Source organism: Phyllopteryx taeniolatus, chromosome 8, assembly GCF_024500385.1.
Source record: "Phyllopteryx taeniolatus isolate TA_2022b chromosome 8, UOR_Ptae_1.2, whole genome shotgun sequence".
In the NCBI taxonomy this organism is placed as follows: Eukaryota; Metazoa; Chordata; class Actinopteri; order Syngnathiformes; family Syngnathidae; genus Phyllopteryx; species Phyllopteryx taeniolatus.
The window spans coordinates 22,635,796-22,650,625 of NC_084509.1; the positions used below are offsets into that span (position 1 = coordinate 22,635,796).

At 40.3% G+C, this 14,830-nt stretch overlaps 1 protein-coding gene across 5 annotated transcripts in view; it reads right to left on the bottom strand.

Moving 5' to 3' along the window:
- The window catches only part of LOC133482271 (vascular endothelial zinc finger 1-like), a 33,327-nt gene extending 19,473 nt beyond the window's left edge, over positions 1 to 13,854 (bottom strand). For 3 of the 5 annotated variants that reach the window (XM_061782242.1, XM_061782243.1, XM_061782240.1), the window contains exon 1: positions 13,669 to 13,846. In XM_061782242.1, the coding sequence (XP_061638226.1) occupies positions 13,669 to 13,740 (72 nt within the window). In that variant the 5' untranslated portion in view covers positions 13,741 to 13,846. Of the gene's footprint in view, positions 1 to 13,668 lie in introns of all 5 variants that reach the window. The other 2 variants (XM_061782241.1, XM_061782244.1) reach the window with 2 other exon arrangements.
- Positions 13,855 to 14,830: the final 976 nt, after the last annotated feature.

Here is a 14,830-nt window from a genome sequence, read left to right on the forward strand (position 1 = left end):
TATTTAATTGAATACACTACAAAGACAAGATATTTAATGTTCAAACTGATCAACTTTGTTTTTAGCAAATAATCATTAACTTATTTTATAGCTGCAACACGTTCCAAAAAAGGTTAGTCCCAAAAATAATAAAATATGTCCATTCCATGTTACTGCAAAAATAAATCATCTTAGGTACTTCCCTCTCTTCAAATGTAATCTCTGTGTTTCAAATAAAAACACAGACTGCTCAGAAAAATCATTTTACAATATCAATATCCTGAGGAAAAGAAACTACGTAGGAGTCCTATGATTAGTTTACAGTCACTTGGCTGTTTCTAAACGTGCGTTGCCTTTCAGAGTTGTTCCTGCCTTTCTGAAAAAAAAATATATATATATATATATGACAAATTCTGTTAAATTACTGAAAAGAATTTCCCAATGGACAGTTTTGTTATTGTAAGCATAGCATGATTATTATTACAGCATTTTGGAGGTACTGTATATGAATGTAAACATTGGCTGGAAGGGGATAGAAATGCACAGTAATGTGTGTGACACGTAAAGATCTCTTTTCCAAAAAAAACCTGTGGGGAAACGCACAGAAACTACTGAAGCCTATTGAGAAGGACTTGGCGAGCAAGGAAAAAAAAGAGTGGTTTTTCGGTATTCCTGCTTTCACCTCTTCGTCCCACCTGTACCGTCAACCTTCCTGCATTAGGTTACTGTGTCGCTTACCATTTGAGTGCACTTGACCAAACAGGGCAAGCTCAAGATTGACACTGGCAAGCAAAAACTTTAGCTTCGAGCCCTGATTAACCAATTATTGTTGTTTATTTCGTACTGTTTAAAGATTAGACAAAACCAAACAACTAAGTAAAATCACACGAGAGGGAGTGATGATGTGTACACCGTTTTTGAAAGAGAGCTTCATCTTGGGTACCGATTAATGCGAAGGGCTATTAAGTTTGATATACACTTCTGCGGCTGCCTCCAGTTCAACTATATGTCAATTGCAGGTTATTCATACGACGGCTGCAAGTAAAGATTATTTTGGTAATAGATTAAACTGACTGGGCCCCCCTCTGGAGCCAGGCCTGGAGGTGGGGCTCGAAGGAGAGCATCTGGTGGCCGGGCCTGCACCCATGGGACCCGCCCAGGCACAGCCCGAAAGGGTAACGTGGGTCCTCCTTCACATGGGGTCACCACCTGTGGGAGGGGCCATAGGGTTTGGATGCAGTGTGAACTGGGTGGTGGCCGAAGGCAGGGACCTTGGCGATCCGATCCCCAGCAACAGGGAAGAAGTCAGAGAAGAAGCCATTTATCAACAACATCCAGAAATTCCCCCGGCTTCTCTGGGCCCGAGCTCATCTAAGATGGACTGATGCAAAGTGAAAAAGTGTTCTGTGGTCTGACGAGTCCACATTTCAAATTGTTTTTGGAAATTGTGGACGTCGTGTCCTCCGGGCCAAAGAGGAAAAGAACCACTGATATTGATCCTCTGTGATGATATGGGGCTGTGTTAGTGCCAATGGCATGGGTAACTTACACATCTGTGAAAGCAGCATTAATGCTGAAAGGTATATACAGGTTTTGGAGAAACATATGCTGCCATCCAAGCAACGTCTTTTTCACAGCCACCCCTGCTTATTTCAGCAAGACAATGCCAAACCACATTCTGCACGTGTTACAACAGCGTGGCTTTGTAGTAAGACTGTGGGTACTAGACTGGCCTGCCTGCAGTCCAGACCTGTCTCCCATTTATTATTATTTATTTATGTTTAACACAACGTCCCAACTTCATTGGAATTGGGGTTGTAAACATGCGCTTTACTTTTTCAATACAGACATACATGTGTTTACTTTTGTACTCCATATCCACAAATAAGCTATCTTGCAAATGTGTATGTTTTTATTACAATTCCCATGAGGAAATACTTTAACTACTTGTAACTTGTTTTTAATCAACGTAAACATCACATAATTTATCAAGATGGAGGTCAGCAGTCTATTTAGCACAGTAGTTGCTATTGTTTTGATACTTTTATTGAAGTAACAACTTTATGAAAACAAGTTACAAGTAGTTAAAAACATTTCCGCCGCAAACCAGCTCTGACAGCAAGCTGGCATGTTTTGAAGTGGGTAAACGATGACGTCACAGCGCGGCGTCAGAGAAATTCCCTGCATGCTCAGCGCCTTCCATCCATCCATTTTCTGAGCTGCTTCTCCTCACTCGGGTCGCGGGGGTGCTGCAGCCTATCCCAGCTATCATCGGGCATAAGGCGGGGTACACCCTGAACTGGACGGTTGTCAAGAATGCTGTGTTATAGGGCTGCACGATTATGGCCCAAATAATAATCACGATTATTTTGGTCAATATTGTAATCACGATTATTAATAATGATTACTCCTCGTGTTAGGGAAAAATCTATTTTTATTGCACTACCTTTCAACAAACAATATGTCACAGTTTTTAGTGCAAAATTAATAATAAATAAAATAAAATAAATGATAGATACAAATCTTTTAAAAATTCTACTTTACCAATAGCTAACTGAATAAATGTACTGTTACAGAGTGCAATCATGAATCCCAACTTAATGTAAGCAACTACAATTAATGCATAAAATGAAGTAACATTAGGCTGGAAAGACTTTTCATTAGAAAATCCCCGTCAATATAGTTAAGTGTCAAGGACAGGTAGACTCCATTGTTTTGCTTGACCATTGGTCAGTCGTGTATGGCCACAAACTGCAAGGAACTTGACAGTTGTGATTTCCATCCATACATCCATTTTCTGGACCGCTTATCCTCACTAGGGTCGCGGGCGTGCTGGAGCCTTTTCCAGCTATCTTCGGGCGAGTTGTGATTTCCAACTCTCTTTACTCCCAACTCCCATTACTGTCAGACCAGCCGAAAAGTTGAAGTCGAGGCAGCCGCTACAATGATTGTTATTATTGTCTGACCGTGACACTCCGACTCTCCGCCAACGTACTGAGAGGTCCAACTTCTAAATAAAAGCTTACTATATATATATATATATATATATATATATATATATATAAACTACATTGGACATCAATCCCATTTTAGGCTTTTATTTTTAAATTGACCACAGAGCGCGGTGCCAGAGCTTAACAAAGCCTTAACAATATGTGCACCCTCTGGTGGCTGGTTGACTAGGTTGTGGGCACTGCTGCAAATGAGGCACTTGTCATATGCAGCAGTGCCTGCTGCAGTTTAAATGTATAATAAAAATAAAGAAATAAAAGTATAGAAAAGAAGAAAAAAAATTGCGATCACGATTAAAATTTTATGAATTGTGGAGCCCTACTGTGTTATGTCAGTTAGTATTAATTATCACCTAAATAGTGTTAATAGTCTGTTATGTGTGTTTATTCCCCTTCCTCTTATTGTTGTGTTTTAACTATTGGTTGATTATATTTGCACCACGAGTGAGTCTCTCATCACGATTGATGACCTGCCTCATTGTCACTGCCTTCTACAAGTACAATATGTGGCATGTGACAACGTCATGTTGGAGAGGCAGTATCAAACCATCACCACTAGGGCGCATCATTGCCACATTAACACAACTGTTGTGGCATTACTTTTTCTTCAGGACGCCAAGGGCACTTACTGCTCAAAGTCACGACTCAAGACAAGAAAAGCATCTGCTTAATCGGAATTGAAAAAGCTATAGCATTATTTCGTATGTGCCACAGGAAAAGGAATGATCACCCTTCTCAAATAACTCATTCTATTGTATAAAGTTTTAGAATGTAGAATTTTTTCAACTTTTCCGATACAAATGTATAATGTGCACTATTGACTTCTGACAATTTAAAAAGAAAAAGAAATGTGCATTATATACGAGAAATGATTGTATGTCGACAGTATGCTTTAGATGATCAGGATTTTTGGGGTCGATCACAGTTTGAAAAATGAAAACCGATCACAAGATGGTGCAAAGTGTCTATTTAAATGACTTGTTCATTTACTGTATGTACTTGTGTACTGTATACTGAGTGTCTTCAAAGGTATTCTCTATTCAGGTCATGTATTCTAATCAGTTAGGTCAAACCGACATTACAACATGACAGAAATAATGGGTGCCAACTAGGCTTTACACGATCAGGATTTTTGGGGCCGATCAGAAAGTTTAAAAAAACGATCACCAATCCGATCACAAGATGGAGCAATGTGTCTATTTAAATGACCTGTTCATTTACTGTATATACTTGTGTACTTAATTGCTCCAAAATTATATTTACAATAAATAATGTATCTTTGTTCATCTATTTATGCCAGTGAGGCATAGTGACAGCCAGAACAAATGAATGGTCTTCTATTAGATGGCAGGAAGTACATACTAGACTTTACGCCGATCTGATCAGTGTTATCGGCCGATAATTAGCATTTTATGCTGATCGGCTTTCATGTCATAAGTCGCCGATCCGATCAATGACGTCATCGATCTGCGCCGCGCAAGACATTTAACTCCGCGTCTTCGTCGCGTATGAATCCAAAAGCAAGTTTATTTTTAGCCTTGTCACATAGCGCAGTACTGTAACTATCTGACGGACAATAAAGTTTTTTCAATCTTGTCGGTGAAAAAACACATCGTCAGTGTGGGACTACTTTGCGATGTCTCAAACAAACAACACGTAAGTTATTTGCAGTCTGTGCACAACTGAAGTATGTCGTGGAGAACGTCATCTAAATGCTTCAACAACAAATTTGATCGAGCACCTGAAGAATGTACATGAGGAGCATGCCGTGTTCAAGCAACGCAGCGTGGGGTCGGGGGGGAAGGGTAAAACGGACTCGAACTCTGGACAACACCCGTCCATATAGCTGGGACAGTGAGAAAGTTAGAGTAAACATGTCATTAACAGTATTTATTACAGTAATTTAATGACAGTAAGTTAGCGCCCATTATTTCTGTCATGGAATGTTGATTTGACCTAAACTTGTGTCCGTGGCCAATCCTTGAATACCCCCTAACTTTTAACTTTAAAACTTTAAGCATTCTCTAAAATGCTAGAGAATAATTTGAGCTAGGCTCCAGCACGCCCGCAACCCTTGTGAAGATAAGCTGTACAGAAAATGGATGAATGGATGTTCACATTGCTCCATCTTGTGATCAGATTGGTCATCGGTTATCGTTTTTTTGTAAACTTGCTGATCGGCCCCAAAACTCCTGATCGTGTAAAGCCTAGTGCATACAGTAATTAATGTATCCACTTATTGTGACATTTTTGTTTGTTGGTGTGCCGTGAGATTTTTCAATTGTAAAATATGTTCCTTGCCTCCATAAAGGCTGGAAATCACTGCTCTAGTCTGATCGTGTATTCTAATCTGTCAGGTCAAACCATCATTACAACATGACAGGAATAATGGGTGCTAATGTATTGTAATTATATTACTTCATTGTAATTAAACGTGTTCTCTGTCCCACACCGCCTACATGTTTTTTAAAAATTATATATATATATATATATATTTTTTTTTTTAAATAACTTCATTGGCCGTCAGATATTAACAGTCTTCTTTTCCTTTCGGCTTGTCCCTTTAGCGGTCGCCACAGCGCGTCATCCTTTTCCATGTAAGCCTATCTCCTGCATCCTCCTCTCAAGCACCAACTGCCCTCATGTCTTCCCTCACGACTTCCATCAACCTTCTCTTTGGTCTTCCTCTAGCTCTCTTGCCTGGCAGCTCAATCTTCATCATCCTTCTACCAATATACTCACTATTTCTCCTCTGGACGTGTCCAAACCATCGAAGTCTGCGCTCTCTAACTTTGTCTCCAAAACATCGAACCTTGGCTGTCCCTCTGATGAGGTGATTTCTAATTTTATCCAACCTGGTCACTCTGAGAGCGAACCGCAACATCTTTATTTCCGCCACCTCCAGCTCTGCTTCCTGTTGTCTCTTCAGTGCCACTGTCTCTAATCCGTACATCATGGCTGAGCCTCACCACTGTTTTATAAACTTTGCTCTTCATCCTCGCAGAATCTTCTGTCACATAACACACCAGACACATTCCTCCACCCGTTCCAACCTGCTTGGGCCCGTTTTTTCACTTCCTGACCACACTCGCCATTGCTCTGGACAGTTGACCCTAAGTATTTAAAGTCATCCACCCTTGCTATCTTTTCTCCTTGTAGCCTCACTCTTCCCTCACCACCCCTCATTCATACACATATATTCTGTTTTACTTCGGCTAATCTTCATTCCTCTGCTTTCCAGTGCATGCCTCCATCTTTCTAACTGTTCCTCCACCTGCTCCATGCTTTCACTGCAGATCACAGTGTCATCTGCAAACATCATGGCCCATGGGGATTCCAGTCTAACCTCATCTATCAGCCTATCCATCACCAATGCAAACAGGAAGGGGCTCAGGGCTGATCCCTGATGCAGCCCCACCTCCACCTTAAATTCGTCTCTCACACCTACAGCACACCTCACCACTGTTCTGCTGCCCTCGTACATGTCCTGTATCAACTTTATTCCTCTACAGTTCCCACAGCTCTGCACATCACCCTTGTTCTTAAAAATGGGCACCAGCACACTATTCCTCCATTCCTCAGGCTTCTTCTCACACGCTAGAATTCTATTGAACAAGCTGGTCAAAAACTCCACAATCACCTCTCCTAGAGGCTTCCATATCTCCACAGGAATGTCATCAGGACCAACTGCCTTTCCATTTTTCATCCTCTTTAATGCGTCAGATATTTACAGTACTGCGTCAAAAGACAAGGCTAAAAATAAACTTAGCTTTTGGATTCAAATATACTGTGCACGATGGCGACGCGGAGTAAATGTCTTTTGCGGCGCCGATCATCGGCGAATTATGACAAAGCCGATCAACCGTTCTGCATAAAATGCCGATCAGGCCGATAAAATCGGTGTAAAGTCTAGTGCCAACTTACTGTAATTAAATTATTTTATTGTAATTAAATTACTTCACACACACCAAAATGTTTACATACCACCGTTAGTGCTAGCCGTAGCTTGCTACGCTACATAACGTTTTGTTGCCTGCTTACGAGCCGTATCGTATTAAAAGTACGTGACCATACCTCAAGCAATCCTTGAATTAAAGTCCTCTCCCAAACACCGGTGACCACCAGCACATGTTTTTCCCCATTTTGTTCTTATGATACAAACGGCGCGATCTATTGCTGTTGTCGTCGCCATGGTAACGAGTGTATCTGGTCGCGTTTGAGTTGACAACATAAAGCCCAGTGATCGTAAAAGACGGGATGTGGTGGTATCAGAATACAAGATTTTATTGCAGTAGTCTGACAATGCAGTCGTGAAAGACCAAATGTGTCCTGTAGTCTGACCCACGCATTACATTTTGTCTGTCCCACACCGCCAACATGTATTTTTTAAATGACTTTATTGGTTGTCAGATATTTACAATTCTACGTCAAAAGACAAGGCTAAATATAAACTAGCTTTTGGATTCAAATATACTGTACACGATCGCGCCATGAAGTAAATGTCTTTTATGGAACTGATCGGATAATTTATGACAATAAAGCTGTGCAGCATAAAAAGATAATTATCGGCAGATACCGATCAAGCTGATCAGATCGGTGTAAAGTCTAGTAGACAAAACAAAAAAGCTGAACTCCAGCAGTTCTAGATGTTTCTGAAGAGCAGAGTGGATATTTGCCTTTGGGTATTGTTGGATGTTGTATTTGTATATGTTACAGCCATATTTATGCCAATGTAAGTTATTTGATGATAAAACAATCGCATTAGTGATGCTAATTTTTGGTAGCCAGTCGATGGTGTTTCCCATTGCATGTTACCGTTAAGCTAGCAGATTTACTTTGGCTAATGAACATTTATGACAAAAAGCTTAAAGCAAGAACCCTTTGGCTCTAATTTAGAGAACTGTTCGCTATCTGCCGAACAAAACTGCACGTTCACGAAAGGGAGCATTCTTACATTTACAAGAGAAAACAAAAACTAGTGCCACAACAAAAATTGTATGTCACGTTTTCCACATGAGAGGGTGTGCTTGAGCAACACTTCAACATGGAGCTCATCAAATATTAATCAACAGTAAGCAATTTTGATTAGTTAAAAAGCAGCTAAGAATAAACGAGAATGTGACTCTCTGGGATTAGGAAAGTCCACAAATAAGGTGCACCTTTAAGCCATATAAAACTCAGTGCATGTATCTGGGGTATTTTTCTCCTTACATTTCGCTACATAATGATACTTGAAACTTGATACTTGTCACTAAAAAGTGATCAAACATTTTCATCCCATTTCATCTCTAAATTTGCCTCATAAATTCCAAAATGTCCCAAATTAAAAGACCTGGTGGATTGAAGTAAATAAATACAGTGGAACCTCGGGTTACAAACTTAATTGGTTCCCTGACCCCGTTTGTAACCCGAAACATTCTTAACCCAAGGTAACGTTTCCCATTGAAATGATTGGAAATGCAATTAGTAAGTTCCAGCCCCAAAATTAAATTATACTTACCTTTTTTTTATCTTTGTGGTGTTAAAAATAATTATAGTACAAAACAGAAATAAGTAAAAACACACTATATTAAAGAAATAACACTAAATAAATATGACAGTTTATTGCTCATTAACTGAGGAGGGGAATAGGGAGGAGGACTAAGCTCATTGAAGAAGAGCCTTCTTCCGTAATCACGGGGAAATTCTGATTCAAGTGTTTTTTGTTTTTTTTCCCCCATCTGTTTCTTTTTCAATTCATTGGTTGACATTGGAACAACAAACCGATCCAGGGAAGCGTTTCTTTAAAAAAAATTTAATCAGAATTTAATCTGTTTAAAAATTTAATCTGTTTAGCCCTTTGTTTATTTTTTTTTTTTTTAAAGTTCCGCGCGACGATAGCGTACCTCCTTCAGACTTCATAATGTGGCCGCTGCTGTTCGCATTTGGATTTGGCTGAATGTACGTATAGGCGGAACTTCCACCAAACGAACGCCTCCGTTGAGAGCTATTTTGACGTGATTACGGCAACATTAACCATTCGTTGTTTTAATTAAAGAGATGCTACAATTCAATAACATACATACTCTAAATAGTTTTTGTTTTTTAACCAAAATAGAATGATTTTCTGACTTTTAACGTCAATCACAAACTCTATTAGATTTGTGATTGGATGATTGAGGATGTGGAGGCGGACTTTCCGCCTAGAACAGATTTCCCGCCTTACGCCGTGGAGCAGACACCTAGTTTTCAGCTTACATCCAAGCGTTATGCACAGAGTCAATGGGCGCCACGTCGCGAGAGTCGAAGCACAAGATTGATCCTTCGGTTTTGGTATTGACAAAAATAATAAACAAAAATAATATGTAACTAGAAGTACGTTTTCTATGATAATTTTGTACGCAATCTGATTTGCTCGTAAACAGAATGGTTTGTAACTCGAGGTTCCACTGTACAAATATTATTAGACATGGTGCATGGATTGAGTTTTGGGAAAGGTAGTGATGATGCAGAGAAACAGAACCACAATTTAAAAAAAAAATAAAATAAACATTTTAAAAAAGAAGGCCCTCAACCAAAGATCAGGTACAAAAACAAGGCTCTCGCAGGGAAGGTCAGCATAACAGCAGCTTTTGAAACAATCTGTACAGAGGACATCTTAAGTCTGCAGCTGCTGGCAGGCATTGTACAATTGGTCATGGCAGATTCACAGTGGGATAGACAGAACAGACGGCGGGAGATTGTATGAATATTTTGGCAAGAGAAAAAGAAGAAATTCACATTGTAACTGGCTGGTTTACAACTGGTCAGCTCAGAAACGTGGTGATTGAGAACGACTAGTTCTTTTCTTCAATTAACATAGGGCAGGGTTAAAGTCCTGACCCTTGGCTTTTCAGGTTCAGCCAAGCATCCCAACACAGTCAGCCAAGCAGGGGAGATGTTGTGTGATTGGTAGTGGGGGGTGGGGGGCAGGAACCAATGTGTTCTGTTTTACCCCACTGTGTTCTTTTATGTACAACACAAATCAGAGCCCTGATACGCTTGCAGCCCTGAGCGGGGTGGGGAACGTTCAGCTGCCACCGGTATCCCGGAGCCGTGCTCTGTGTTTTAGCGTGGCGGAGCGAGTAGGGGGCTGTCACACATTGTCGAATCGCTTTTATATTTGCCACACTGCAGTACTTTGACTAGGATTATTACTGCAATTAGCATTTTCTGAGCATATGTATTCACTATTGAGAAAACCGAAGCCTTCTGTCATACCACGCTGCTCTGATGGTTTTGATACAAATTTGCTCTGAAGGGTGAAATCCCTCTTTCAAGATAAATGACAGAAAAAAAGGGAGTAACGGGGAATGGAAGGAAATGTCATCACTCCGTAATTACTTTCATTTGAGAAAAAAAATTGGGGGGAAAAAATTTCCCAAAATTTAGAGATACACATGTATCACTGGACAGTGACAAGACTGTATATAAAACCAACTTGCACACAAAAGATTATCTTTCTGTCTCCATTGTATCCCTAACTGCCACAATGCCACCAAACAGCATCACTCTTGCTGTCAAAGTTGTCTGTCCGCACACCAGTTCTTTGTCGAATTTAAAGTAAGTAAAAATGGCAATGTTTTAACCATAAATGCTAAAAAACAAAGCTACACACTATTGAGTCTTTGTATTTAACAACTACGAATACAATGACGTCATGCTTTCTAAGTGTATTGGTTGCGAACATTAAAAATATTTCTTGTAATGTGATTCATATATAGGCTGGATCCAGGGACGGGATGGGGTTTATGCCATCTTGCTGAAGTGAGAGGAGGAGTCGGGAAACTTATCTGCTGAGTCAGAATTAAACTAAGCTATAACATTATTTAGCACGTACCACAGCAAAACAAATGCTCATCCTTCTCAAATAACTCATACACTATTATATCATGTATTAGAGTGTAGAAAGTGTTCAACTTATACCAATTCATACAGGCCATAGCCCTATCTAATAGAAAATAAATGCTTTACCATCATTTTGTGGCATATGTAGGCGATTATAAACCTTTAAAGCGGAGGCGTCAATGACTCACAGATTTTTGCTACTCGTGGCAGGATTCCGGGAACACTGTAGCTCGACTTCACATAGCTGACGTTATTAATTTTAGATTGTACACTAGTTGAGACTGCTTCTACATCGCATCTGCTGGTTGCAACTAGGCTTTTTTGGGGCCGATCACCGATCAGCAAGTTTAAAAAAAACAAAAACCGATCACCGATCTGATCACAAGATGGAGTAATGCGTCTATTTATATGACTTGTTCATTTATTGTATATACTGTGTGTACTGTATCCATCCATCCATCCATTTTCTGTACAGCTACAATGGTTGCGGGTGTGCTGGAGCCCGTCCCAGCTCAAATTATTCTCTAGCATTTCAGACAAAAGTTAGAACACCAATGACCTCTAGGGGCATTCAAGGATTGGCCACTGACATTAACTTAGGTCAAATCAACATTACATGACAGAAATAATGGGTGCTAACTTACTGCAATTAAATTACTTTAATAAATACTGTTCATGACATGCTTACTCTAACTTTCTCACTGTCCCAGCTATATGGACGGGTGTTGTCCAGAGTTCGAGTCCGTTTGACTCCCCCCGACCCCACACTGCGTGCTTGAACACGGCATGTGCCTCGTGTACATTGATCAAATTTGTTGTGTTGAAGCATTTAGATAACGTTCCCCACGATGTACTTCAGTTGTGCACAGACTGCAAATACCTTATGTGTTGTAAGTCTGAGACACCGCAAAAAAGTCCCACACCGATGACATGTTTTTTCACCGACAAGATTGGGAAAAAAAACTTTATTGGCTGTCAGATAGTTAGAGTACTGCGCAACAAGACACGTGACAAGGCTAAAAATAAACCAGCTTTTGGATTCATATGCGACGAAGACACGGAGTTAAATGTATTGTGGGGAGCCAATCAATGACGTCATAGATCGGATCGGCGACTTATGACATGAAAGCCGATCAGCATAAAATGCTAATTATCGGCCGATAACACCGATCAGATTGGCGTAAAGTCTAGTTGCAACCAAGTAGTACACTATTGTTCTTCAACTGCTTCAAGACACAATAAACAGTCAATTCCACACAATCTACAGAATTCTATTCAATCAACTAATCAAATGTTTTCACTAAGCTTTTGGAAATTATTTTTTTTTCGTCATAATGGGTAAGAGCGAGACAGCACCTAAAATTTAAGTGAAAGAATCCACAATTCAGAATAATTGCCAAAGCAAGTGTGACAGTCTTATTCTAAATATTGTTTATTCCTAAGTTAGCATTCCATCCATGAGGTCAAAAAAATAAATAAAAATAATGTACTATCAGCATACTACAGCAATTACTTTTGACTTCAGTTGTGTGCCAAGCCAAGTTATGATTCCAATCAAATCAAAACCTTTATTAGATCAGAAAATAAAACCTATTGAGACCAAAGTCTCTTTTTTTAAGGGTGATCTAATTCAAGTCCTACAAGTAAATGATTATTATTAATCACTATATTTTGTACAACTGGTTTGACTGTTTTGGGGTATCAGACTATGTCAGATAAAAGAAAAATGTGCGATAGCTGGAAACATCTTTCTGCAAGCATTAAACATCTAATAAAGGAATTGTGCCAATACAATAATTAAGTAAAGGTACTTTACGACCTTTGAATCCCTCTGTCTTAAAATGTCAGACACTGTCCACCACTAACGTTTAATTTTGCAATGGTGACAGAATGTATTCATTCGTGGTGGTTGTTTTTAAAGGCCACAATCAAGGTAGAGAACAGAGTTATTAACCATGACCATATACTGAGAACTAAACTTTTAAATTAAGTCGTTCCCTGCCTTTGCTGTACCTCCAGTTGTGACATAAGTTGCAAATGGAAAGTGTATTCACAATATTCAATAGTTCTAACTGGTTGGTCATGTTACACATCTATATTATGGCCCTATATTATGTTTTCAAATAAACATAGATGTCTACTAAAAACTGTTACGTCTGATGTACTGGCCTTCCTAAACTTAATTCGTGTTCACTCTTGTTATTAATGCGATGCTCGTGCGGTTTGTGGTAACATCCAAAAGTTTGCAATCGTTGCGTTTTAGCTTTTCGCAAGGGCTCCGCGTGCCATCTATTTTAGCCTCGAGTTTACATCGTTATCAGCTAACTTAGCTTTGTGGTGAACCCAGTTCCTTCCATGCGTCCCGCATGGGCGTGCGCTCATCAAAGATACTAAATCACTGACAGAAATCCGATAGGTCAATTGTGAAGGAGAATTCAGCAGTGCTGAGGAGAAATGAAGCCTGCTGGGCTAAACGATGAGCCGACACGCTTAGCATAGCTACATTGAAAAGCATTGAGTTAGCGCGCGCGCAACAGTAGCTCAATGGCGATTTGATGTAAATGCACTGTTTTAAAACACCGAATGATGCAAGTCCATTGTTATTTAACCAGCTCAAACGAAGTGGGCTTTAGGTAATACGTGCACCAGACAAATGGGAAATGTCTTCGATACAGGAGTTTGCTGCTGGATGAGCTAGCTAGCGAGCTAATGCTAAAACCTTTGTTTTGCTGGGCAAACTCTACTTCAGTTTCAAAACGCAATACAAACATCGCTACTTGACTAACATCACTTGCACCTTTCTACAACGTACCTGTATTTTCTCAGACAACATGGGTGCTGTGTTACTTACCTGAAATAAAAACGTACTCCAGCTCGGTTCCATTGCAACTCTTATGCTAAAACCTGCAGGAAACCAAGAAGGAATCCTCAACAAAGCAGCCAACTAAACATGGCAGCAACTTCCTGTCACCCCGCACGCTGAACCAAATAAAATCGACCAGTCGTCTGGATTTGACCAATAATATTTCGGATGGAACATTTCCGTTTCGTCAAATTGTTTATGAAATATGTTTCCATCCTAAAATTAAATTGGGATTATTTTTTATATATTATATTATTACATTATATCTATACTTTTTACGATAAATTCTGCTCTAATTAATATGTAAACATTTAGAATTTTAAAATTCAAAGGACAAAATGTGAGAATAAGATGTACACATACCTGCGCCCACCTGTGCAATATAATAAAGAGATCAATCCTCTGCCACTAAGAGATATTTTTAGTTTGTTTACTTTGTTTGCTGTGATATAAAACGTCAACTATTACGTACAGCTCTAAGTGTCCATCCATTGTCTTCCGCTTATCTTAGCTTCAGCAGGGAAGCCCAGACTTCCCTCTCCCCAGCCACTTCCTGCAGCTCTTGATCCTGAGGGGATCCCGAGGCGTTCCCAGGCAAGGCGAGAGACGTAGTCTCTCCAGCGTGTTCTGGGGCATCCCCGGAGTCTCCTCCCGGTGGGACGTGCCCAGAACACCTCACCAGGGAGGCGTCCAGGAGGCATCCTAAACAGATGCCCGAGCCACCTCATCTGGCTCCTCTCAATGCGGAGGAGCAGCAGCTCTACTCTGAACCCTTCCCGGATAACCGAACTTCTCACCCTATCTCTAAGGGAGAGCCCGGACACCCTGCGAATCTCATCCACCCCCGGGGCCCTGGCACCAAGGAGCTTTTTAACCACCTGTTTTTTAACCACCTCGGTGATCTGAGGTATGGGGGTACCGAACCCCCTGATACAGGCTGTTCAGGCCCTGTACGACCAGTGTCAGAGTTGGGTCCGCATTGCTGGAAGTAATTTGGACTCATTTCCGGTGAGGGTTGGACTCCACCAAGGCTGCCCTTTGTCACTGATTCTGTTCATTACTTTTATGGAGCGAATTTCTAGGTGCAGCCGAGGCGTAGAGGGAGTCCGCT